The sequence below is a fragment of the Chlamydotis macqueenii genome, chromosome 17 (assembly GCF_036417535.1).
Source record: "Chlamydotis macqueenii isolate bChlMac1 chromosome 17, bChlMac1.mat, whole genome shotgun sequence".
NCBI classification, from domain to species: Eukaryota; Metazoa; Chordata; class Aves; order Otidiformes; family Otididae; genus Chlamydotis; species Chlamydotis macqueenii.
In genome coordinates, this window is record NC_141572.1 from 2,616,570 (window position 1) to 2,643,903 (window position 27,334).

Here is a 27,334-nt window from a genome sequence, read left to right on the forward strand (position 1 = left end):
CCACATCGGAACTACGCTCCGTGTGAACACAGGCGCAGCGACAGGTGAACACACATCAGCGTTGCACAGGTCTATACAGCTGGGCTGTTGCTCACCTGTGCACAAACAACCCCACTGAGATAAATGAGCCCTGCGCGCACCGACGCGCTGCGCAGATCGCGGTCGTCGCGCCCAGCCTCAGCAAGCACGCTGGGGCCCAGCCCCACCACAGTACAGCAATGCCTCCTGCTCCAGAGCAAAATCTTTGTTGTCTTGTCAATATTATTGACGCATTATCCTTTGAAAGAGAATATTCTTGCTGATACTGAATTTCAAAATACCAAGTTCCTACACAACAATCTTCAGCCAGATTGTGTGAACGACCTGCTCTCCAAGCCACTCGACACCATGATAACCCAGAGCCACAAACAGGTTCAAACAGAAAGTGTCTTATGAACAGAGGCGTGAGGCAGAGAGATCAATAAACAGGGAACACGCAGCTGGGCACAAAAAGTGGCAACTGCTCCTGGTCCCACGTAACCGGGGGAATTTCACTGCTATTTATCTAGGATATTGTAAAAATAATGAGTTATCACCCCAGGAAAGAGTAACTTCAAAGCACTGAAATCTGCTCCAGCTTAAGCACTTGCAGCACACACACACAAAAGTCTAAAGGACTCTCAGACAAGACAGCAGTACATTTCTACGCAATTCTACATCTTTAAGCTGGAGTAGCAGCCATAGCTTGGACTAGCAAATAAACATTCTTTTGAAGATGAAACTTCTAGCACAAGCTTGGATGAGACCAAGTCCTCAACTTGACATAGTTTTGGAGATAACTAGGTCAAGTAGTGGTGATCTATTGCTGTTTAGACTGCTTGGTGTTCCCAAAAGCAAGATGAGGACAAGGATCTAGTATGCAGGACTAGATCCTTGTCTCTAGATTTTAAATTCTTTTTGAGAATTTTCATTTTAAGCCATTTTAATTGTCATCAGATGTAGCAAACATCTGTTCTGACAGGAGAAAAACAGCTACTCAGGTTGTTGAGCAAACGAAGACAAAATTGCCTGACTCCATTCCAAGTGGGCTTCTGAACTAGCTTCCAATGCCTCCAAACATCACCTCTTCTTGATGCAAATTCTGGGGCTTCAACAGAACAGCAGTAACGGAAGTATATTCTTCAAACATTTGGTTTACGTTTCATAAAAAATAACCAGCAAAACCTCTGAGGTGCTAGCTAGTTACAGTTCTCTGGGGAGAAATAACATCCATGTCCTACGTCTTTTCTGGTATTTATCCACGACTCCCTTTCACACCCCTGCTTTAGAGCACACTTATTTCAGCTGAGTCCCCGTTAAACAGGGGAGAGAAGAATCTTCTTTCTTTTGCTGCCAACAGCGAACTATTACTCTGAAACGCCTAGCGCAAACAGACCTGTGAAACAAGAGGGGTGCAGAAGTAGCGTCAGAAAATCCTGAACTGCGGACATGTCGGATAATCAGACAGCGCAACGGAAAAGAAAGGGATGTTGTGTACTTTGAGGGTGAACATTACTACCTGTGTGAAGTTCTATATCGAGACAAACGCACCCTGCTCCTAGCACACCATTCTCCTCTCCACCCTGCTGAGGGTCTGCTGGAGCAGTCCTCCAGACTGCCCTGTGATGCACGGATGGCTGGCGATTATTTGAGGTGCACCGATCCCATCTCACTAGCAGTCAAAGAATAACAGGAATTTCCAGTCAGTCCCAAGCTTTAGTTCTCAGGCAGCAGCAAAGATGAATGAACATTACAAAAGAAACAGAGAAATCAGTCCAGTGGTCTGCTCCAGAGAGAGTCTGGAGAAGTACCAAAACCAGGTCAGCTCCGAGGGAGAACAAACAGCTGAAAGTTAGAGAGACAGCAAGGTGCTAAAGGCTTCTTGCCATTTGAAGTGGGAGCAAAACTGTTGAAAGATAAGAAAATTTTCATTTAAAAGGAGTTAAAACAGTTGCTGACCTCTTGCTGTTTCTCCTGTCCTCCTTACAGCTCTGGAGCTCGCTCTGCCCTGCAGGCGATGCAGGGCAGTCACTGGCACACAGCAGCCTCAGGAGCCTTCCTGCCAGCCCCCTCTGCTCCATCCTGACGCGCTGCTCACAGCCCAGCAGCCCCCAGAAGCCTGCCCCGCACTCGGTGCCTGCAGGAACCAGCATGTGTGCTCCACAGCTGAATCTACCAGCTTCTGTTCAGCCACGCCTCTCTGCAGAGCCAGAGCTGACAAGCAGCAGCTTCCCATCGGGGCAGTTGTTGCTTTCCAGAAATGTTTTTGGTTTTTTGGTTGGTTGGTTGGTTTTTTAATACATATTCCATTTTACTTACTGCTCGAGGAGCTTTAGCTGTCAGCAACACAAAAAGAGCATCTGAGCCATAGTGACATGTGCCTAGCAGAATTTTTAATTCGTATGTAAAACCCTTAGGGTTTAATATTCTTTTTCCTCATGATGGCTGTATGTGCATTACAGAAACAGAAACAAAACCATGAGGATCATTTGTGTTTCATGTATCTCCAAGAATTAATTTTAAGGTGTGTTCTAACGAAAAATAATCTGTTCAGCGAGAAGAAGGAGAGAAGCATGAACTGTCAAGCCCAGGAATGTGTGCTCTACTTCACGGTAACGGTATTGGCTACACTGATGATTTGTCAGGAAGGCAGAAAAGTCTCCGGTCCATCACTCGCGGGAGTACGGTTGTGCAGGGTTAGGCCGGCTGACAGCTGCTGGCCTCGGGTGGGTCCCCCCCTCGCAGCTAGCGTGGCTGTAGCTGGACATTCCCGTTATAACGAGACTGACAAACCACACACAAGACCTGAACTGTATCTTCTTAGAAGGTGGCTTGTAAGGACCCTGTATCTGCTAATTCGGTGCTCTCTGAAAGCCCTGCCAAGACCTACAGTACCTTACTGAAGCCAGCTCTGAGTCTCAGATGCCCAAATCTGCCAAGCAGTGCCCAACCACAGTGCATCCCCACTGGGAAGGAGAAGCAGGCTCCTGGCGTTCCCCACAAAGATTTCCTCCCAGCTTGTCTTACCTATTTACACTAGGTGTAGGTGGGCGTTAAACTCCCAGGTGAAGCTTTCTCAAGAACGTTGTAGGAGATGACAGAGAAAACTCAGAACCAGGGCTGATCTCCTGGCCCTGCAAAGAGGATGCACGTGCCGCCTCTGGAGCAGAAGGACCCGCTCTCCGAGACTCATGGCGTGACCAGGGGACGGCAAGCTGACAGAGCTAACAAAGGCTCAGGCTAACCAAGGTTATGCCCCCGCAATGGAGGTGACCTCTGCAGACAAGATTAAAGCATCCAGACAGCCTTTAAAGGATCCCAAGGCAGAGCTAGTTTTCCCTCTCACATGACAGAACCATGACATTTTGACCTGTTTGTTCAGCTGGATACAAACTGAGAGAAAATTCTTGACTGAGTGACTTTACCTCTTCTAGCTAGATATACCGCGTGACAGAGACAGAACTTTTCATTTTATCCTGCCGTTGCTCCGTGAGACTGGAACCAGGGGCTGCACTGCCACTCCTGGCCTCCCACACGGGCCGGCCGGGGCTCCCCGTACTGCTTTCTCTACCTCTCTGACCCATTCGCCCTAGATAGAGCTGCTGAGTTTGCCAATTAGTATTAGTGAATTAGAAACACTTCCTGCTTAGGTTCATGAAAAGCGTTATACTTTGGCAGCTGACTGGAAGTGGTACCAACAGCAACATCCCTTGTTCCCACCTCCCAATACACTCAGTCTCACCATCTGGGAAGACCAAGCGGAAACCATCACGCTTCAGACACAATCCCCAAGCTGCCTATTCTTGCTTTCCCACACTGACAGAGATTTTGGTAAGTGAATCTCTATATTTGTCCGCGCCAAAGGCTTACTCCTTCCATAGGTCCTATCAACAAATCGTAGAGCGCACGGAGTGGGGGTTTGGTGAAGGAAGTCTGCTTCCTTGGAAGAGATGATGTTCCATCCTTAACAGGAGACACGGTACTGCTGAACAGACTGGTCATGCTCTGACAGCTCCTGTGGGCAAAAGGCAAGCGAGAGGTTAGTTGTAGAAATCTGAGGTCTGCTGCAGGTTGCCCTGACTTCCTAACACTGATGACAAGCTAGTCCCTGTACACCCAGAGGACCGTGTGCCATACGATGCTGCCTGGCGGGGCTTCATTCTCCCATTCAGCATCACACGACAATGAATAACGACATTAACAGCAGGGCGAGCCAGCTGCAGACAGCATATTACACTGCTGCGGAGCTTCTCTACAAACTCAGGTGCCTGAAGTGCAGTTCAAAGCTTTTGCTGCACACCTATGTATAGCAGCTATGTGAAGGCAAGCATGAGACGCATTAACAAACGACTACCACCACAGGAAGATCTGCACTTGGGTTTCACACTAACTAATCTAGCGTGGTACCAAAAGGAAATATGACAAGAGGCAAACAACAGGATATGAAGATTACGCCTGCACTTGCTGCCGCTCCTCTGAACGGCTCCATGAAGTCAGATGCGATGGAGCCCATTTCTGACATCTCCACAGACAGAGCTCTACATGTGCTCTCCTGGGGTCACCAGCCACCAAACACTGTCAGTCTGAGGAGACTGCAATGGCATGGCTACAAAACGTTATTGCCCTGTTGAGGGAATGTCGTCGCCGCATTCTGGTCTCACTAATCCAGCAGCTGTGCTCCCCAGAAAGGTTATCCTTGGCTTGGTGCCATGAACAACCATTTTATGCGAAAACAGTAACTTTTCAGAAAGTTTTAACAGCTGCACCTTACAGAGAAGGCCGAGAAGGAAATAAGATATTAACAGTAACGGTAGTGCAAGGTCTGAAGTGTAACCAGAGCCACCACTGAGGCTGTCCAGTAATGAACACAACAATCTCAAACATAAAAGGCCACCCATGAGGCAACACATGCCCTGTTGTTCTCAAGGTGCCAAAGGCAGATCCATGAGATCCCAGCCCAGATCATACTGTGAGGCTGCTACGCAGAGAAAGTCTCCCTCCGTTTCGGTCTCTATCAAGCGCAGCGCTGTTCTGCCTCTCAGACACCTTCCAACGCTACGTGCCTTTGCCAATTTACACAATAGGAAGGCAGCTGTAGTTCCTGACTCGTGACCAAACTCACACGCTTTATCAGGACACTGGTCTGCAACGTCCTTTTTTTAAGAACGTTTACTCACAAGAAGTGTCTTGTCTCTATTATTTATTTTTACGTCCTGCCTGGATCAATTCTCGGCTATTGACACAGAAAAGAAATAAAAAGTAGAAAGTATTTGCACATCCAGGAAATGAAAAGAAAACTCAGCATCCAACAGACATGTTAATCAATGAGATATATCAATAGCTGATTGCATATTTGCCATAGGCATGTATGTTTGTATCTATGCTCATGTATACGCTCACAGCAGATACACACACACACAGGCACACTGCCCCTTCACACCGCCAGATTAAGCCCACAGGCAGGGAAAGACAAGGACAGCAAAAATATTTCCCTCAAGGGCACTCCTACCACTGACAAAGCACAGGCCTGAGACATACCCTTGACCTCTTCTGACACATACCGACTGGCAACTCAGAAAACTCATTTCTCCTCTCTCTTTCTCTCCTCAGCTGCTGCAACCAGTCTCCAGGCCCAGCTCACACCATGTCTAAAGCCTATTCTCTACAGAAAAACCAAGGCTACCAGCCATGCTCCGCACTAACAAGGAATTTACATCCCACGGGCCGACAGAGTAACTTAAGAATGCAAACGGAAGCCTGGTGTCCAGCTGCCCCTGCTCTCCGACGCAGAGATTCTGGTGAAAGTATGCGTACACTGCTGCTGCTCAGCTGCTGAGAACCTGACCAGGTGACTCGTGCGATACCAAGGTCGCTGCAGGATCAGCACGGGCTCAGCGCCGCCTGCTCCCCCCGGACCCCTCTGCCCAACCTCACCGCAGCAGCTGAGCGAGCCAGGCACGCTTCGCAGTGCTCAGCTGTTTCCATACCTTATGTTGCACAGCTCTTAAATCAGATCAGGAAATAAAAACTGTGCTTTCCCCACCTCCCGCATTCCCGGTGCCCGGATCCTGTGCTCAAGGCACACCCCTCTAGCACGTCCTGCCTGAGACACCAGCCTAGAAGGGCAGGGACACCGCACGGTTCAGCCAGGAACAGGGAGCACCCGGCGCTGTGCCAGCAGCACGGCGGTTTTCGGAGAGCCACAGCCCGACCCTCCCGAGAAGCAGCCGTTGCCAGGAGGTGGCACTCGCCAGCCACCGGCTGCACAGGCCACTTCAACGCACCGTTTATTGCGGGAATAGCTGCTTGATTACTCTCATCAGCACAGGCTCCTTCATCTTGGTTTCACAGCCAAGCAGCTCTAGATTTATTCCTTCACCACTCGGATTGCTTTTTGTTAGAGCAAAACCAAGGGAGTATCATAAATCTTTCACATCTCTTGCCTGTGCGTTTGTGTACACAGAGTGAGAATCCACAGGGAGAGGATGGACACAGAGCCCTTGCGGCACGCAGAGCAGACCCGGAGCCCTAGCCACCCACTCCCTCTCCTCCCAAACCACTGCAAATGGCTCTCCAGGTGGCCTGTCATGCATCCAGGTGATTTAATGCGACAGGAGGCAGACTTCCCAATCTTTTGGCCAAACGCCCCCTCCACAGAGCATCAATGCTGGCTTCTGGGATGCTGCACTGATCATTTCTACCCTGCTCTTGCAATGCAGAGGGGTCTCCTGATTTCTGGAACAGTAAAATCCCTCGTTTGGAAGCCTCTGCACAGACTTCACAGCGCTGCTAATTTTTATCCCTTTGTATACAGCAGCCTGATCTGCAGCAAGCAGAGGAAACGGCACAAACTGCGACTCCCTGCATGCAACAGCATTAACTCTGCTTCCGCCTTTGTCCTGGAGACGCAAGAACGAAGCAATGATCCCATGACAGCCTCAGAGAAAGGAGGAGACCGCCCGTGCCATGCAAGCCTTGAGCTCAGACTGACGGCCTACCACCGCCTCACAGGGCCGGGGTCCGCCTGCAGAGGAGGAAGGGGGCTGGGCTGGGCAGGAAGGAGGGGTTCACACCGGCCTCGGCACAGAGCTGCTCCTGCCTCGGCGCTCCTTAGGGCTCTGGACAAGTCATGAGCAAGCACAGCTTTTGAAGGGCTGGGAGTTGGACTTGCTGCTGCACTGGCCTGACAGCCTCAGGACAATGGATATCCATCAGGCTTGTTATTCGGCAAGCCTTCCTCAAAAAGACTCTTCCTAGAGATGTAGCCCCAAACCCACGTCCAGGGCCTTGACAAACTCACAGTATCAAGCTGCGGGAAGCTCCAGAAAACATTCAGATACGAGCTCCCTCTGGGTGCTTTCAAGGATCTGCAATTATCTCCAGAGCCCACCAGTGGTTGTACAAAACCCACAGACCACCCAGCACTCTCTGCTTGTGTGGTCTGTACTGGGGCAGCCACAGCGCCGTGCCCTGTACGGTAGAGAACCAGACAGATAAGAGACTCTTCAGCCACCGCTTCCATAGCTGCCTTCCAAAGACCTCGCTTTGTCCTGGGCCAGCCAGCATCCCTGGTACCCCCCTGTCCCTCTGCTCCGGAGAGGGTCAGCTGTACAGTTCTCCAGGGCAAGCTGTCAGGCCCCTGAGGTCATTAATGGGCTTTAATGACCCTGATACACCTGAACTGGGGCCTCCAGCAACGTGCCCTGCCAGTGGGCCTTGGAGCGCCACGTAAGCTGCAGCCAGGGCCTCTGGGCTCTGCTTCAGCTACGCTGCAGGCATGCAGGGCTCCAGCTCCAGCACAGCCCTGCCTGCGCCTGCCCGTCGACTCCGCTGATCCAGAGCCTGACCTGGACTAGCATTGATTAGCATCCCCTCAGACCTGTCCCCTCCCGATGGACCTTCAGTCACCCACTTGTCACCAGACGTGGAGACTGGATGGCTCCAAACAGTCCCAGCATCTCCAGGGCCTCATTTTCTAACATGGGACCTTAACGGCATGTGCAATTTGTGTGCGTGAGGGAACGTGCGCTGGCCACAAGCCACGTAAACTCCCTTGAGGATCTCCAACATTCAAGCACAAGATGAGAACATGCATTCAGACCCCACATGAGGAATGCAGGGCCTGTCTTGGCAGTAGGGAAGACAAGCTCTTATGCTCAGCTCCAAGAAGGCCCTACTCCTCTTTGTCCATTGCAGTGCAGAAGCCAAAGCAAACAGGCGCCACACCTTCAATCACTGCTTGTGAGCCACAATTCTGCCACCCTCTGAAACTACAGCAGCAACAATCCCCTCAGCGCTGACCTACAGCTACACGAGCTCACTGCAGTACTGGCTGGCAGAAAAGCCACTGCGCAGAGGAGATGAGCTGGAGTCTGGAGCAGCAAGACCACAGCTTGTGCTCTTCTAACCATTCAATTCTATTGCTTAACCAAAGCCTGAGAGCTCACAGTTCCTTCTTAGAACTCCAGGCCAGTGCACAGAAACGCTGCCTGTTCCCATTTAATTTCTTAATCTGCTCTTTTCTATACAGATTTTAATCTGCTTCCTTCCTGAAGCTTCAGGGCTCTTGCAAGCATGTCTCCTTGTTGTCCCACACCACTCTACACAGCTTAATTATAAAAAAACACACAGCGTTAGCTGGCAAGAGGCCAGCTAACGCTTTCTGCAGTGCCCTTCTAGACTCTGCAGCCTCCAGTCCAATCACCTATGGGGCTGGAGCAGACATTAAGTACAGGAGGTGTGCAAAGGCTTGGGCAGGGCCACAGCACCTACCCTGAATTCAGGGCTCAGGTGCAAAACCGATGTGGCAGCGTCAGCTGTGCCACTAGATCCCCTGGTGTGCCCCCCTCTGCAGGCAAACGCTGGGGAGGCGGGCCATACACCAGCATCCCCTCACCCTCCTCATCTCAGTGCCGCTGGCAGGAACATCAGAGACATGACTGATGATGCGAGGGTGCTTTTAATTAAGTCCAAGTCGCCCCACCCCTCAGCTTCTCCTAAAACCTGCAAGCTAGTTACCTGAGAAGGAACTGGGGTAAGCTCCTGGATGCGTGTTCAAGGTATGTCACGCAGCCCCTCTCCGCTGGGGCGTGGTAACACGGGAAAAACTCTGTCTTCCATTTTCGTTGTGAATGCTTGCCCTAATCGGCACAGTAATGTGTAAGACTGACATCTGAGCAAGTTGTAAGAGGCAGAAAATGAATGGAGACTGTGCAGCGAGCGTGCAGTCCTGCAACTCTGGAAATGCAGCATATTCCCAGCTAATTAGTAAAATGGTTAAAATCAACAGAAACAACTATTTCCATAAGAAGTGTGCAGCAGAGAGCTCCAAGCTCCACTCCTCACAGACATCAGGGACAGAACAGAGTTCCCCTGCAATTGTTCAGACAGTCAGAAACAGCGCTTGGCCAGGAAAGGAGCAAATTCCAAACAGCTGCCCCTCAGGACAGAGGTATCAGTTAACAACTGCTGACAAATCCTTGCTGGCTATCACTGTAAGCTATCAAATTCACCTAGAAACACAATGAAGACGACACCCCCTACATCTCCCAAACCAAGCTACTAAGTTTTTAAGTAAAATACGTACTTCTATCTAGGTCTCTGATGCTTTCAGTCCTTGCCCTGCCTCCTTCCTACTGAAAATTTCTGTTTCTAAACAAGGAAGCAATAGGACCCCACGCTATTCCAGGACGTGGCAGGGCTTCTTTGTGCCTCACATCCAACACTTGAGTCTACAGAACAAAACCAACCCCCAAGAGGCCACCTATCTGTGGAAGGTGCTAAAGGATTCCCAGTCCCACCAGGAACAAGATGCAGAGCTCTCCTGAGGGAGGGAGAAATTCTCACTGCAACACATAAACACAAAAGAAAAGCACAGAAGGGAAACGCCTACGGGCCCTTCCACTCCGAAAAGGAGAGCGCTGCACAGTACTAACACTAACAGACCTTAATGCTCCCTACACATTCACGCTGTGAAGAATGGGTGGTTACTGTGAAGGACAGTACCAGTTTGCTGCTCCGTGCCCCTACAACTCAGGGCAATAGCGAGACCACGGCATCAGCTGCACCCTAAACTTGCAATTTAGAGAGAAGGCTGTCACCGAGACGTCTCATTCTGCTTGCTGATCCCCGCAGTGCAGCGCTGTACTCCCACCTGTTCAAGAGGTTGTTCCTGCTGACCATCCTCAGGAAGCCAGTCGGATCCGTCATTGAGTTCAGCTTGTTGTTCAGCTCCTCAAACTGCTGGTCCATGATATCCCCAGCTTCACTCTCGGTCTCGCTACTGGCACAGGCTCTGCAGGGGGAACAGCAGGGTGAGGGGCTCGCTGATGCAAGACAGAGCAACAGCTTTGCGACAAATGCTCAGCCAGTTGGACAGAAAATGCTTTTCAGACACAACCTCAACCAAACGCTAAAGCCAGTTTTCCCTGGATCGCATCACCTCCTCCTGTGAGGCATACAAGAGGGTAACAACTCCACCCTCCTCCACTGAGGCATTCTCCACGGTTTAGCCTGGCACACACTGATGGAAACGCAGGACGCAAGTTCCCTTGCAACGCAGGTATGGACTTCAGACGCTGCAGCACAACACAGAAAGCCGAGGCCTGCAGGAAACGCTAACTCAGCCCTCGATTTGCCTGCGAGCATGTGCTGGCGCACCCTTTTCAGATTTCCACAATAACAACAACAAGCTCTGTACGCCTCCTTCACTGGCAAACCGCAGCACAAAAAAGGGAGCTGTGTTGCTGCTCCTGTTACACAAACCAGGAAAGCAAAGAGAAAAAAAATACTTAATCAATGCCACTATGGCAGCAGTAATAGAGAGAAATAAAGCCCCAAATTCCTAAATTTTCCATCTCTTGACATTAATACCTAAACTATCACCTCAGTGTAGATTTTCTGTCAAATTTCTGTTATCATTTTCTCCTCTTTCTAAAAGCAGAAGGCAAACACAACTATTGCCTGTGCATTTTTAACAACCCCTCCTTTTAATCTAATAAATAATTTGCATATTATACAGTGCATCACAAACCTTGGAATTTGTACACTTAAGCTAAACTTGTTATGCTACCTGCTGAAGCCACCTTGCATCTCATTTCTCCTTCCTTTTGGGTTCTTGACAACCTAGAGCCTTTCCTCAAAGGCACATTTTCCAATAAAGAGCATACAGATTAAATTAATGCGCACCATGTACTTGTGCAGGCAGCTAGAACTGTCCCTGTGTTGCTGCATGGACCACAGGGTACCTGGTAAGCATACTCCCTGGTCAGTATAATTTCATAACCTGAAAAAATAAGTCCTGACATAAGCCAATCACTTCATGAACGCTGAAATGGGGCTGGCTGAACAACAGCCAAGGGAGCAAAGAAAAAAAGTGAAAAAAAGGAAAACAAAAAGGCTGCCACAGCTGCCTCCTGTATGTTCTTCCTCTAGCTGCAGGCACGCTCAGTTTTGAGTCACGGTCACAATGAGGAGTTTGGGCTCCTTAAAGAGGCAAAAGTCCTGAGTTCATGAACCCAAGAGAACAGGCCACGTGCTTCCCCCAGAAAGAAAGGAGTCTGTCCCAGCACAAGTCCAAGCAGACTTTGAAGTCCCTCACACTTTATTTTTTGCAAGTATGCATTATTTGTCAGCTTAATTAGACCAGCTGGAAGGAACCAGTTCCAGCAGAAAGCGAAAGCTGCAGTGTGGAACTGAACACGACCACAGCAAAATCCTGACGACACATCCCATGACAGCACCCCATCCCCTCCAGGAGCAGAAAATGGGAAGGTGTGCCACCCTGGAGACATTACAGTACCTACACATATGCTTACGCCGTTAGGGAAGGCAACGGCACTTAAATCAGAAGACAAAAGCACACGACTACAGTGCACTTAGGCAAGCTATGAGCTTTCACAGGTGCGGTATATACACATTTTTCAATCCCTCTGCTCTTTGCTGGTGGGCAGAGGACAGGTTCCAGGGGCTGCAGACAACAGCTTCTCCTGGGGCTCTGGTGTGCTGGAGCACGGCGGCAGCCAGCAGCGCTGTAGGGAAGCACTTGATCCGCGTTGGGAAAGAGTTTCAAAGCAGAATATGACGTTTACCCACATGGAACAGACAACATGTGTTTGTTTAATTCCCTGCACATAATTTTGAAGTGGGGAAAGAGCTTCTGCCTGTGATCATACCACACCAGCCCAATGATCTCAGAGACAAGCATTAAACCCCAGATCCTTAACCAAAACCATACCACTATCATCCCCACAAAGACAGAAGAAAGCTGATACCACAGTATATTAAAAACTCATCCCAGAACCTAAAGACTGAAGGACTCCCTTTGCCAGGAGGAGAATCTGAGGTGACAAATGGTTAAAGGAACTGAAAACAGTATCTGGAAATCTGTTACATGAGGCATAACTGCAGATTTCGGTTGTGCATATGCGTATCTAGAGGGTAAGGGTCAACCATCAACACATGGCGATAGACGTAACCTTCTTAATCATGCAATCCTGATGCTTTAAGAAAACAAGAGATGGAACCAGTTCAGTCTGGGTTTTTTCCCCTCTCGCCCTTCCTGTGGGTATTCACACCTTGGAGGGAGTGACTCTGTTCTCCCAGAAAGAACAGAGAGCTCATGGCCCACATGGACGTACAAGACAACTGGATGAAGAGCCAACATCCGGAACACATCTGCAAATCCAGGAAACATGACGGCTGGAGAGACTTACGTTCGACATTTCCTTTAATGGGAACCACGCAACTCATTTTCAAGCAAGACTTGAAACACGTAATTCGGAAGGTGTGACTGAAGCTAACAGGAACAAAAGTCTCAGAACAGATTTTACGTAAGAACCCAAAAACCCTAGACACTCATCACCAAAGACAGGCCACTTCTCAAACGTACCATTTGTATGTTAGCAATAATTTAATGAATATGATCATCTGGATAGCAGTGCTTATGTGTTTGCAGCTTCTCAGGGCTTTAGTATGAAGGAAGCTACTCCCCTGTGTACATCTGTTCGTCTTTCTTGGCCATCACCGTTCCGTGAACAGCCGGTTTGGGTGCGCACTGCCCCTGCAGAGCACGGGTCATGCACAGAGAGCAATCCGCAGGGTGGAAACCCCTAACACGGGCTGCTCCTGGGGGCCGGGGCAGCACCGGTGGTGCTTTCACCATCAAAACGGGGCAAGGAAAGGGCATTTCTCCACAGCCTTGGGGACTCACAGTGTTTCACTCACAAATCACAGCGCTGCGGAAAAATGCAAAACGGTTTTAAAAAAAAAAAGACTAAAATACGATATAACCTAAACAAGCCAGTGTCTCCACTCACACCAGTTTTGGGGGTTGGTTAATAAATCAGACAACGCATACGTTTAAGTCCCCTTTTCACCAGTGGTTAACTAGACCTGCCAACTGCCAGTGTGTTACTAATCCACTTGAAGTGAAGCCATTTATGACGATGTAGCAAGGTTCACCTACAACAGCAACCTAAACTGTCACCACATCCTTTACCGTGTAGACCTCATTCACAAAGAATACAGGAGGACACGGGCATCCCCGACTCTGCTTTTCAGACAGAAGCATTCAGAGAAAATCTACTTGTAAAATCAGCATAGTACTCATCAAACAATAAATCAAACAAAACACCAGGAGAGATCTCGAGATTGAGAATAAATAAGCAAAAAAGCCTGACTTGTGATGAATCCATAGGATAAAAAGTATCAGGAAACATGGGACCTATCTGACTAATGGATTGGAGTAAGGTTCCTCCCTCTTTGCTGAAATTCATCAGATGGATTAATTCACTGTAAATTATTTACTCAGCGACAGCCACAAGGGAACACATTTGGAGAGAGGGTCGAATTCCTATGGTATTTACACTTTTTCTTAAGTAAACCTTTGAAAGCAAATTAATTACACTGGAAACTGTAAGTAGGATGGCATCTGCCCATATACAGTCAGACATGGCATCTGCCTCCTCACTTAATGCATCGATTCATTACCCAGCCTACGGGTTCAAACCTTGTTTGCACGTACATACAGAGTTACTTGGCAGAAAAACAGCCATGGATACAAAAATAAAGCAATTTTTTTTTGTTACAGTGAAAATCTGCCCCTACTCTGACTCTCAGTTCTGATTAGCTCATCCCAGACTGTCATAAATTGCTTTCAGGTGGGAGAGCGGGAACCAGGATGCCAGACCCCAACTTACCGGGTGTAGTAGGAATCCACACCCAGAGCCTCCCGCACGCTTGAGATATACTGTTCCAGCGCGGAGTTTGTTATTGTTTGCAGGGTCACGCTGTTGGCTTCATGGAAGTCCCCGGCATTTTCTGTCACGCTGTCACCCAGATAATACTCATGAAATTTCAGAATTCCTGCAAGGCACCAGAATCATGAGGTTATCTCTGCTGCCAGCAGCTGTCCAGGAAGGTGGCACAGCCCCTAGCATTCGGCTTTTCCAGTACAACTGGCGCAAAGCATTTCCATGCCACATCTCCGCAGGGCTTTTCCAGCATTCTGTATTACAGCCTTGCTTTTAAAATCTGGTTTTGTACTTTGCAGATGAGGGCTCAAAGGTGCGAAGGCAGAGCAGTGCCTTTACTGAGATGCCCAAAACACATTTGCTATTGCAGCAATCTCGTACGAATTATAAAACAGATCTTTCATAAAAGCGCCTACCAGAGTAACGCGCATGAAAAATAACTATTAATATTAATAGCCTCTGATCACATAAACAGAACACCCAAGGCTCAAATGCTGAACAAAAGTGTTATTACTACAGCAGAACCTACTCACATCACACAAAGATTTTTCATTTCAGTCATATGCATGAAAATACATTATATACAAAGAAAGAAAAAGATGGATTAATGCATAGTAAAATATTAAAAGATAGCATTTCACAATGGGTAAACCAGATAAAGGACACTCACAATTTTGTTAAGAATTCAACCATTACTGCAGATAAAACCTTCCTCCACTTAGACTGCCATATCCTTCCTGATATAATTAATTCTACAGCCTGTGATCAACAGTAAAAGGCTGCTCCACACGCCCTGTTTGCCTTGACAGCATGAATTATTAAACCAGTTAAGAGTGGAGGAATAAAGAAGAAAGCAGTTCCTCCTGCAGCAACAGCAGCAAATACAGAACCCGCCCAGAGGCTCTAAGCTCCCATCTCAGCGGGATGATGAGGATCCTGGGCTGCCACCACTGAAGCTGCTCTCTCTGTCAGCACTAACGAAACACGAAGAGGCCAACGTGGCTGGGCTGGAGTCACTAGCGAAGAGCTCCCCAGGAAAGCTGCTCAAGTGGAAGCATCACAGTCCCTCTCCTTCCCGACACCTGACAGTGCCTTCAAGGAAGCAGTCGCACTTGAAGGGTGCAACTGCTTTTCTGCAAGACCCAGTTTGGGCATGAAGCCTGCTCACGAAGCCTACACTTCTGATCCATGGAATTTCAGTAAGCTCAGCTTGATGTTAATACTGTAGAATTATGGGCATTTTATTGTGCAAACTACAGGCCTGAAGAACCAATAGTGACTGGAAGCACAGCAGGACACCACCATCTTACACTCACACAGGCAACGTGCCCCCAGAAGCTTATCTTCCATCCACTGCCACTCCATCTAAGTCAGGCACATGTGAATGTTTGCTTCCCTTCCCAAAGCATTTTTGGTGCAATCTAAATAGTGCTTTTTATCTCCTTAGCTTTGTCATGGTGAAGGGTTGCAATTATTGAATTATATCCAGAAAGAACTCATGAAAATTTGCAGTCATCACTTTATTAGATAATGAACAACAGCTGTCTGCAGAAAGTAATCCTCTTCAAATTAATCCTTGCTCCTCTGTGATAAATGATTCCACATTCATGTGAGGAGAATTCAGAGGATCAGACAGTTCAATGGCATATCAGGAAGTGGGGACACCCTTCTGCTTTCTGCAATCCACTTGACTAAATGTAAAAAGCTTTTGGAAGGATAAAGCACAGAAACATAATTAAAGCAGGGATTCTTATGCGTAGAAGATCCTCACAGAGCCAACATACTTGGAATCTCATTACTGCCCTGTGGGAAATATATACAGATTGGAGGTTGAAAAATGGAAATATTAAGCACGTGAAACATTTCCATCTCCAGCTGAACATCAAAGCCCTGAATAAGCACTTCTATACAATTATTGCTGTGGCTATGCCATGGTTTTCAGTCTATTTAGCTCTAAGGTACTAGATGGAAATGATTCCCTCATATATTTGCTCTGGTCCCAGATTCACTCCTACCAACAAACGGTACAATTCTCCCTTTGTAAGGCTTGTTCACAGGCTCTCATCTCCAAAAGGACCTCACCTGCCCCAGGAGCCAGCAGCCAGCTGTACAGATAACCTGCAGCCAGCGAGTAGTAGAGAACAAGTCCCCTCTGGCCATTCACTGTCTCCAGGACCTGGTCAATGGTCACTGGAGAATAGGGATCAGAGTCCTGCTGCCCAGTCTGGCGTTCCACAAGCAGGTCAGCAAATGCCCTTGTTCGTCCTCTCTCTGCTACTGCCAAAGCTTCATCGTGGTGACCTGAAAAGACAAAGCCATCTCTCAGACCTGACATCGGTATGGTTTGCAGCGTAATGCACAGGAACAGGGACAGCTGCCGTCCCAACCTGAACTAAAACCTGGGGAAGCAGGGTCACAGCACTTATCTCTGTAGTTCCTGCGCTGGAATAAAGCCCCACAGATCGTCCTGGCTTCAGGCAATGACACAACCTACACAATGTATGGGAAATGAACCAAAGAAAGACAAACGAATGGAGGAAGCAAGAAAGAAGATCCAAAGGTGCCTGAAATCCGAAGCAGGAGACCCTTTTTTCCGTCCTGGCAAAGAAACGCTGTGCTGCGTTGGACAGATGAGTGAAGGACGTATCATGAACTGCCTCCCCGTAACTTCAGTTTAGCTCTCGGCATGAGCCTGGAGTTCAGACTCAGCATATGACGGCATCTCTTACCGAGACTGACAAGTACTCGCTGCAGCGCCTGATAGGAGGATGTCTGCAGGTCGAAGAGGGACAGCTTGTAATCTGTGCTCAGCTGCACCTCGTGTCGGATGGTTTCAAACAGTGCCGAGGCCCGGTACAGCTGGGAGGGAAAACAGCCACAGTGACTTCCTTACAGACACAGCACAAAGCCCTGGCTGGGAGAGCAGGAGGGGCCAGGGCCACACACTGCCAGGCAGGGGAGGTCTGCCTCAGACAGCCCCGCAGGACGGCAGCAGCCCTGGCAGCGGGGAGGGGACTTCTGAGGAGCAGGAAGGCACACAGGCTGAGCCAGCTCAGTGCATCACACACCCTCCCCAGGACGCACCGGACATTTCCTTCCCTGAGGACAGGAACGACCCAAAGGGCTCAGAGGACACAAATCCATCAGCATGGGGCAGACCACAGTGTACCTGGTGCTGAGACTCCTCCAGATTCCCACTTGCCCAGAGGGACAGGCCGAGGCCGTGGCGGATTTTGGCTTCATCTTCTCTGCGTCCCAGCTGCTCTGCCAGCCTCAGTCCTGAAAAGCAGTCAGAGTGAGCAAGGGCCCAAGGGGAGACAGGGCTTGGCAGCCTCAGCACTCTGCGGGCTGTGGGCTCAGGTGGGCCCCAGCCTCTGCGGTAGGCAGACACAGTCACAGAGCTGCCGAGCAGTGGGATGCCGAGCAGGGCAGCGCCAGCGCCGGGCAGCTGCTGCTGATACTCGAATCAGCACCAGCGTGAGAGGTGCCTCAGCAAGACAGACATTTCTGTGGACCAAGACCTCCTTCAGGTGCAGTCCCCTGAGACGCACTCAGTAAGCTCCTATCAGGAAGTTCAACTTCTAAACCTTAGAAACCACACAAACAAAAACACACCGAGCTGCCAAACTCTGCCAGAAAAGACACCTCTCGCTGCATTACTGGCTCATTTCCCATCAGCTCTCCCCCAGCCTTCTGGCAGGCCATGCATGGTTTACGTACTGAGCCAGAGCAGAGGGTAAAGTCCTGCCGAGAACGACCCGGAGCTTGTTTCACTTCCAGCAGCACCTTCTGTGCCATCTCCCCTTCCACCACGCTCCAAACCTCCCGCCTCTGTGGGCCCTGTTGACAACAGGGACCACTCCTCTTAGGCACCTCAGGTTTCCCATGGACGGGGAAGTGGGGGCCCCGCCCATGACCAGGCAGCTCAGCAGCAGCTAGCAGTCGCAGGCTGTTCAGGAATTCTGCACGACATCAGGAGAAGGGGCTGTGTTTAATTTCTCCCCTTCCAACTTAATTGAATGCCCTCAGCATACTGGAATCCTGCTAAGGTCAGTTTCAGAAACACCAGACTAACTGATGTAATTAATCCTTCAGCTTCCAGCTTCACACACTCCAGCTACGCTGCTCATCTCCTCCATTGGACAGCCAGCACCTCGAACAGATGCTGCGTGCAACCGGAACCCCCTGCAGCAGCACAGCTCAAGGCAGTGCTGGCCCCAACGCTCAGCAGCAGCAGCAGGCTCTCGGACACTGAGGGCTGAACCTCCCTCACCTCCCTATCAAACACAACTTGTTTTCTTTCACTCACAGCTCAGAGGACACTCACCCATCCGGTCTCACTCCCACCTGAATGCAGAAGGACAAAACAGGTGGCTATCAGCAAGGCACACATCCCTTTGAGACCCTCTCTCAGGATCAGGCAGACCCACCACCACCCGACGTGCTCTCCCCAAGCCAGCCCCTGTACGCAGTGCTATTTACAGAGAAGGTGTCCACCTTCTCGGCCCAGGCACAACGGAGCTTTATAAAGAGACTCTGGCAGGTTTAGCCTGGGTTCAAGCCCAGAGCTAGCCCAGACGCCCCTAGAACGCACAGGCCGTGCTTTGCAATGCTTTGCAGGACGCCATGAAGGCTCTGACTGACACGGCGTGCCGACTGTCACTGCCTGCTTGGACAGCTGCTTGCACAGATGCTCAGCAGTAGCTATGGATGACTGCAAGAGTTTTTGCATCAAAGGCCACCGTCGAACACATCCTCTTACTGCCACACTCACAACACCTCACTTCTCTCCATGTCTTCACGCCTCCCTCCTGTCCCCCCCACCTACACCCGCACGCTGTGTTGTGTAATTCAGCCTCTTACCTTCCTGCAGGTACATCACAGCCTGAGAGTAGTTCTGCAAGGCGTGATGAGTCCTTCCCAGGCTGCTGTAAGACACGGTTTTGGCTACCAGGTCATTCATTTGTGCTGCAATGCTGAGGTGCTGCTCCTGATAAACTACGGCCCTCTCGTAGGTGCCCAGGGACTCGTAGGTCAGGCCCAGGTTCCCGTAGGCTCGGCCTTGGCAAGTGGGGTTGTTGGTCTCCTCTGCGATCTGCAGGTCTAGCTGGTGGTACTGCAGGGCTGTGTCGAACTCTCCCATCTGCTGGTAGACCCCACCAAGGCCACAGGCGGCATCGCTCTCCAGAGCTCGGTCCTTCATCTCTCGAGCGATGTTCAGCTGGCGCTCCAGGCAGGAAATGGCTTGTTCGTAGTTCCCCAGCTGGCTGTGCAGGCTCCCCAGCTCCCCATAGGCCTGGGCTTTGTTAAATGCCTCCCCCAGCTCATGTGCCACCACAAGTCTCTTCTCAAAACACACCAGAGCCTGCTGCAAACTTCCCATAGCCCTACCAGGGAAAAAAATAACAGCACTTATTTTCAGTATTTTCTTGAAATAAGGTGTTTTGTCGTTTCCTCTAGAGGCCAGCTCAAACCTCTCAGGCAGAGACAAACCCTCCCCCCAGGAGACATCCCCAGCACCTTTGAATCAACCTCCTCCTCCTGCCACCCCATAAACTCCTGTCCCTCTCAAGGCAGAGCAGGATCACCTTCATTATTTGAGCTGGCAGCACACTCAGCACGCAGAGGACTGTTTCTCCCTCCCACGCCACATCCCCATGCACAGGTCAGACAGACACACCCCATCAGAATCACAACGCATCCATCCGTACTTGCACCTCTCTGCCACCAGAACACACGTGCAGCGCTCCTTACCTGTGCCCATTGCCCAGGCCCCGGTAGGCCTTTGCCTGATCTTGCATACGGTTCAAGCTTTGAGCCACAGACAGGTACTGCTCGTAATACTTTATCGCTTCCTCAAAATCCCCCAGAGCCTCGTAACAATCTCCCAGGTTCCCATACGCTCGGCCCCGATCCAACACAGATTCGTTCCCACTGAGCTGCTGCAGCATGGCCAGCTGCTGTTCGAAGTAGCCAATCGCTTCCTCCATGACATTCATGTTCATCTTGGTGATGCCCATGTTACCGTAGACTTGGGCTTCTATGCTGGGGTCCTTCAACTTCTGCCCAAGCTCCAGCTGTTCTTCGTAGCACTTGAAGGCCATGGTGTACTTCCCAAGTGACATATACACTGCAGCAAGGTGACCATGTGCTCTGCATTCACCCGGCATATCTCCCAGCTCCTGGTACACCTCCAGCTCCTGCGTGTGGTAACCCAAAGCCTTGTCACACTTCTGTATCATCCTGTATGCAGAGCCCAACGCTGCATAGGCACTGGCTTCCAGTCTCCTGTCTTTAACATGATGGGCTAAGCTCAACTGCTGCTCATAAAACTTTATTGCACCATTTACATCTTTTTTACAGACAAAAATATCCCCTAAGTTCCCCAGAGCTCGGAATTTGGCCTGGGAATTGTTCAGAGACTGGGCCAGGGACAACAGGTACTTCTGACACTCCTCTGCTTTGCTGAAGTCCATCAAGGCTTTGAAGGCCAGACCCAGGTTGCAATAGGCTTTGGCTTGGCTCAGCTTGTCATGAAGATCCTTTGCTAGGGCAAGATCCTGCTCGTAGTACTTAACGGCTTCCTCGTAGTTCCCAAGGCAGTAATGGGCGTAGCCAAGGTTATGGCAAACCTTCCCCTCCCCTTCCATGTCCTGCAGCTCTGGGGACAAGCGCAGGTACTGCTCGTAGTAGGGGGCTGCCTGCACATACTCTCCGCGAGAGCAGTGGAAGTTGCCCAAATTGCTGAGGGCCCGTGCTTCGCTCTGGATGTCTCGCAGCTCCCGGGCAATGTTGAGATGATTCTGGTAGTGCTGCAGAGCACGGTCGTGGGCACCCAGCGCTTGATAGGCAACCGCCAAGTTCCCGTGTGTAGACGCCTGAGAGGCCCGGTCATTTACTTCCATAGAAATCTGCAGCTCCTGCCGATGGTACTTGACAGCCTGGTCGTACATGCCCAGGGCGTTATACGCGTTGCCCATGTTGCCATAGGCCCGGCCCTGGGCCGCGTAATCGCTTAGCTCCTGAGCTATGGACAGGTGTGTCCTATGCAGCCGCAGCGCAGTGTCATAGTCGCCTTTCATCTGGTGAATGATTCCTGAAAAATAACAGAAATGCGCTCAGCAAAACCGCTCCTCCACGCTAACCCCTCGGCAACACCTTGCCACGCCAGGACTGCTCTGCAGCCCAGCCCTCGGCAGCTCGCGGCCTGGCCCCTTCCCCAGGCTCTCTGCGCCGGGCAGCTCCATCCTGTCCCCACGGCACCGCGGTGTCCCTGGCACAGCCGACGTGGCACGGCCCTTCTCCAGTAAACTGCTTCCCCGCTCCAACAGGCCGCTCCCCAAGAAGGTTTTGTATGACACATAAAGCATACGTTCACCACACCAGTTGGACAGTCTGGCCATTTTCTTTTTTAATGACGTTACTTTTTTTTTTTTTCCATCAGCGATACCTAGTGACTTCAGAGCTGACACTCAACACACTGAGCAAGGAAGCGTTTGCTTTTCCATTTCAGGCACACAATCCTGCACGTGTTACGAGACACGGGATCAGGAGCTCTGAATCCGCTAAGGTTACAACTTAGGCTTCAACTAAACTCTGTGCTAACAATACACGCGGTTCCTTTGCAAACGCTCGCGCACAGGCCTGGAGATCCAGGAGCCACTGAAGGATGCCCCGCAAACACAGATTCTGCAGATTTGCCACAATTACTCAACACCTGAGGACAACTTCAGGTCTTTCCCTGCCCCTAAACAGCTTCCAGTTTCCATCTCCACATTGCAGCCACGGTGGTGAGGAGGAAAAGGTGTGGAGGGGCAGAGGGCAGCTGCCTTCCCCGGTCACGAGCACGCGCAGCACACTGTGATCGGGCCCTGTGCATCAGCCTCCTCTTGGTTCACACTTTTCTTCAAGAGAAATTTGAAGATACAGGCTTTCCAAGTGAGCCTGGAACACGAGGGCTGAAATTTGCTTTCCCAAGGCAATTTGGACCTTGCAGATTCATTTTATAAGCTCATGTAGGACTGAAAACCCAAGCTCCATCACATCAGCACGAAGCATTCTGGCTTTCTATCAAAGCAAGTCATTCAAAAATTCAGCTCGCTTTCCTGCTAACATGAGGCTTCGGGAGAAGGTAATTTAGAAAACACGGGCAGAACAAAACACAATCAAAGCAGCAAGCACTTAGCTGCTGCTGACAGTTTGTTCCTCTCCTCCCGCAGTGCAGCCGTGACCAAAGCTGGAGCTCATGGCAGGAGGGACTGGCTCCTCGGTGCCTTAGAGCCCAGCTCCTGGCCAAAGCCCTCCTCAGCTCCAACGAGCCTGCAGCTCTGACTGACCAGCATTAGCTATCGCAGCTCTGGCCGATGCATGCTGGTATTCCCTCTGGTACGATGAGACGAGGTGGTGGCAGCAAGGACGGGATGAACTAAGCTAAGTGACCCCACGTGAGCATTTGGCTCCATCTCCCATCTGGAGACGCAGCTGGGGCTGGGGCTCGGAGGACAGCCGCACTGCCACAGACAGCGGAGCGCTCGCAGGAAAGAACCCGCTTCTGCAGGAAAAATACAAAGTAATTACAAGGGGTGGAATTGGACTGGACACAAAGCTATGTAATCTAGAAACTGCAAAAAACAGTCACTGTGAAGGCGTTCCATTGCTTCGGAAACTAAAAAAGATTGAATCAGCTCAATCTCTCCCCTGGAGAGAGCCAGAGGTTTCCAGCTGGAAGCAGACAGACGAGCGCTGCCCCGAGCAGCCCGCGCTCCCAGCCCCGTCTCCCAGAAGGCACGTCCCTCGCAGCCAGCACCGCGCTGTGCCTCGGCGTCAGCGCAGCCAGCCAGGCCCTGCCCAGCAAGATGGCACGCAGCAGAACCCACCTGTGAGAAAGCCAAACACCGGGCCCACTGAAAACCACCCCGAAAACCCAGGGTTTCCAGAACGAGGGGACGAGCTGGCTTTTCCTAATCCCTCTCTGCTAAACGGACAGACTCCTCAAGGAGACAAGATATGCCACTGCCCTACACCAGCACCACTCTCCGCTCCTCTGAGGAACCAGGCGTGGGAAAGCACTCAGCTTGAAGTGACCGTAAAAGGGGGAGAGAGGACAGAAAACAGATTAAAAGCAAATCTGAGTTCAGCTGGCTGCCTAGATAACTTGTTCTTTGATGAAATTCTCTTAATCAAGAGTCAGAAAGCAGAAAAGAGGACAAATCTTATTAAAAAATTTTAGTGGTGACTTTGTCACAAAGTAAGCGAGAGTTGCTCACCATGTACTGATGAAACCCGGGTGAGAAGCACTGCTGACACAGAGGAGGATGGGATTATTATGGAGGAAGGATCGAACAATTGTGTGAACCAGAGCAACAAGAACACAGTGATGAAATTCAGCAGCAAATTACGCAAAGACACACACTTCAAGACTACAAGTGCAGGGCGTCATCATCCGAAACAAGAAAAGCAGGAGCTAGCCAGTGAATTGATGTATTTCCAGTAAGGACAGACAAATGCCATTCCTGTTGGACGCAGAAGAGTTAACCAGTTTACAGACCAATGCTGGTGTAACCACAGAGGGGCACCAGCCCTAGGAACTATCTTCACTACCAGAGTGCCAATGCTCTGGAACAGCCCTGCAGTAGGACACCAAAAAGGCTGTTCTCTGTCACATACCCTGCTCAAGTAAATTCCAAAAAACCTAACATGGCTCTTGGGAAAAGAGGAACCTGGTAAGAGACCCCACACAGCACCTCCTGGTATGCTTCCATCGTTTGCCAGGGGTAACTACAAAGGACAGCCCGGGAAGGAAAGGTTCTGACTCTGACCCCAAAATCATCACCTACCAAATACATTCTCTCTTTGCGCATTCCTCAACAGACAAAAGTGAGGTTTGTAGATGGACAGGAGATGAAGCCTTCACAGTTCTAAATGTTTTAGTCAGCCTCTTTACTGCCAAGAAAGGAGAAGAACAGTGAGCAAATGTTTACCAGGAGACACCCGGGACAAAACCAAGTAGCATAACGGAGAACAAAGCTGTCCACTCCTCACCCATGAAGCCTGCTATCACATTAGTTTGCTCGAGCTGTCATCCATCTGTTGTGGCCACTTAAGGAAGAAGGATCCAGAAACACACTGTCGCTTCAAAACATCAGCATTCTGACTCGTTCCTACAGCTGCAATCATGGACTTCAAAGTAAAAGGCAGTCCCCCGGTCGGGCAGCTAGAACTGGATTAGCACACAAAGGATGCAGCAGAACGGACCGACGGCAAGAACCCAGCAGACACAAGGGGAGATGGTCAGAGAGAGCCTCTACTGCCTTGTGCGGTGTAAAGCACCAAACACGGCACGAATCATTAATTTACACGCTTTCTTTCCTTAATCACAAATAGTTAGAACTGGGGAGAAACCTGTGTAAGACATCATAAAAGTCACATTCTGCCTACGCAAATCACCGATTTTTCCTATTCAGGCAGTAAGCTGGTAAGGTGAGAGGGAAAGCCCCAGACTAACCTGGGAACAGCGGCTGCAGCAGGCGTCAGAGGGACCCCAGCCTCCCACCAGCTTTGGTGAGTGCAGAACAAACCTCCGCGCTGGGATGGCCTCCAGCTTGGACCGAGCCAACATCGCCCTTGACTGAGCCTGCTCTTCCAAAATGAAAAACGAACACGATCAAAGCTGAAACAGAGCAGAAGTGGCTCTGGAGCTCACCCACACGGTGGGAGAGCCGCGTCCCAGCCCCCTCCTCAGTGCCCACAGGAGAGCCCAACGGCACAGTCCAACGCATGCTCTGCCCAACGCAGCCGGCGGGACGAGCACGCTCGTCAGCAGGGAGAGAGGAGGGCAAGGGGCCTCGGGTGAGTCAGCTACTCCTTCAGCACCAGAGGAAGAGATGGCCAAACATAACCACCATTTTTTGACCCAAACTGCAAAAACACCTCAAAAGAAAACATCTGGCCCCTTTGGACAAGCCAAGCACACGAAGACAGGCACAGAAGTTATCTTGTAACTGCAAAGAGATGCTAAGCACCAAGGGAGAGACTTCAACATTTTATTAATAATCTGAAGCCTCCTCTCTCCATCGCAATGGAACCCTCAGCACTGCAGTCTGTCTCTCTGCATGGAGCCCTGGCATTCTGAAGCACCATCTGCTCTGCAAAGGCTGACAGTCTGAGGCTTCCGGGCAAACTCCACATCTCCGTGTCGCAAAGGGCCTGGTAACTCATGACTCGCCCCCAGTCCATCACCTTCTGCGCACCGAGTCACAGAGCGCGATACATCTCCCCGCAGAGCACGACAGCAGCTGGGCTGTGTTGATTCTGTGTCTGCTCGCTCAGCGTTAGATAGCACACTTCGGAGAGCTCTCCGTCTAAACCAGTGAAATGCAAACACAAAATTCCTGTTGCTTCAGCAAAGAGGCCAGCTCTAACGTTCTGGCTTGGAAACACACATTCAGAAACATTTTTTTTGCCTGTCAGCATGGTTATTTTGATGAGGTTTTGTTTTGCATGTGGATTAGATGAAAGAGACAATTAAGACTTGACTTTTTAATTGGTACTGGATGCATTTTAAACAACAGTAATAGACTTTCTCTGCAAGAACTGCATGTTCTCCTTCTCCAGTATAACTTAACTCTGACAGAGAAGACATAAAAATACAGCCAAATAACATCTGAAACGTGAGATGCTGCACTCAGAAGCTAGGAAAACTATTCTAACACAAAGTGTAGAGTGGCTGAGTCAGCATACCAACTGAAAGTTATATTGGGCCTCAATTCAACACAAGAGAAACATTCTTGGCTGCACCAAAACTGCTTTTTTTTGGGTAAAAATTTCTGGAATTACATGCTGAAAGCATCATTGAATCCAAAGCTGCTGTAAGACTAATAATGACATTAAGATGAATTTTCTTGCTCCAACTTGACTGAGTTAAAGTTCTCTCACCGTTTTGCTGGCTCAAAGTGCACGTGCATACTGCAAAGGTTGAGGAGGAAGAGCAAGATGCTTCCTTTTGCAGCAGCAGCTGTTTCATTCTGAGATGAGGTAAAGCATCTACAGCGAACATCAGTACTCGCAGCGGACTGCTAAGCCCACCTCGTCTCCACACTTCTGTATCAGCTTCTTGGGTTTCTTAATGATGCCAAGTAGCACAGAGACAGACCTCACTGAACACACAGCAGTCAGAAGAAATGCTACAGAACTTTAATTAAGCTCTTTCTTCTGGCAAAGAGCTGTGGTCTGCCCAATGGCAAAGGGCTCAGAAAACCAGGAGGAGATGACACGGAAAACCCAAGATGGCTCATCACCACTCTGACGCAGGGAACAAAACCAAAACCAAGTGACAGCTTCCATCTCCCCAGACTGCATTTCCTCAGTTTCCTGGATTTGCTCAGAAAGAATTGGGACAATTTTCCAGAAAGCAGCAAGTGCTTCAGAGCAGAGGCAAATGAAAGCGGTTCTGATCTCTGGAGGTTTGCCAGTGCTGCTCAGAGCATGTCCACCTTCATTTTATAGGTGCTCAGGGCTGAAGACAGCTGTGCCATCTCCCAGTAACTACGCCAGCAGAACAGCCTCTGGTCAGCTTCCACTGGAAACAAAACACATTAAGTCAAGCTTCACAGCAAGAGGAACTTTCCCTCCGTCCTGACCACGAGCTAGGAAGCCAGTGCGTTCCCCAAGCACAGCCAGGGACAAGACCTCTGCTTCCTCCACCAAGGACTCAGAGTTTACACCTCCCCCTGCTCCCGGCCGGGACAATCCAAGGTCTGGTTCCTCCACGTGGGCCCCTCCGTCCCTGTCACAGACCAGTGGATCCCAAACTGCATCTCTGCATCTCCCCAAGACTAGCTGCACCCCAGCAGCAGAGACGGGGGATGAAGTTTGTGCTTTGCTGGATGCATCTGCTGTTGTTCCCTGCAAAAGGCCGTACAGAAATGTCAGCTGCTGTTGTTCCCTGCCAAAGGCCGTACAGAAATGTCAGCGGAAGCTAGATGCCAGGCTTCACCCCGCCCGCCCTCTTGCCTGGTGAGTGCTCTGTCACGCTAACAGAAATGCTACCAACGCTCACTGCTCTC

At 50.1% G+C, this 27,334-nt stretch overlaps 1 protein-coding gene across 2 annotated transcripts in view; it reads right to left on the reverse strand.

Annotated features, from left to right (window-relative positions):
• TTC28 (tetratricopeptide repeat domain 28) overlaps window positions 1-27,334 on the reverse strand; it is a 166,027-nt gene that overhangs the window by 15,388 nt on the left and 123,305 nt on the right. For both annotated transcript variants that reach the window (XM_086761125.1, XM_086761127.1), the window contains 8 exons: window positions 20,025-21,366; window positions 19,134-19,657; window positions 17,440-17,549; window positions 17,000-17,129; window positions 16,353-16,571; window positions 14,217-14,382; window positions 10,172-10,312; window positions 3,889-4,033 (listed from right to left, as the gene is read on the reverse strand). In XM_086761125.1, coding sequence (XP_086617251.1) covers window positions 3,889-4,033; window positions 10,172-10,312; window positions 14,217-14,382; window positions 16,353-16,571; window positions 17,000-17,129; window positions 17,440-17,549; window positions 19,134-19,657; window positions 20,025-21,366 — 2,777 coding nt within the window. The remainder of the gene's footprint in view (window positions 1-3,888; window positions 4,034-10,171; window positions 10,313-14,216; window positions 14,383-16,352; window positions 16,572-16,999; window positions 17,130-17,439; window positions 17,550-19,133; window positions 19,658-20,024; window positions 21,367-27,334) is intronic.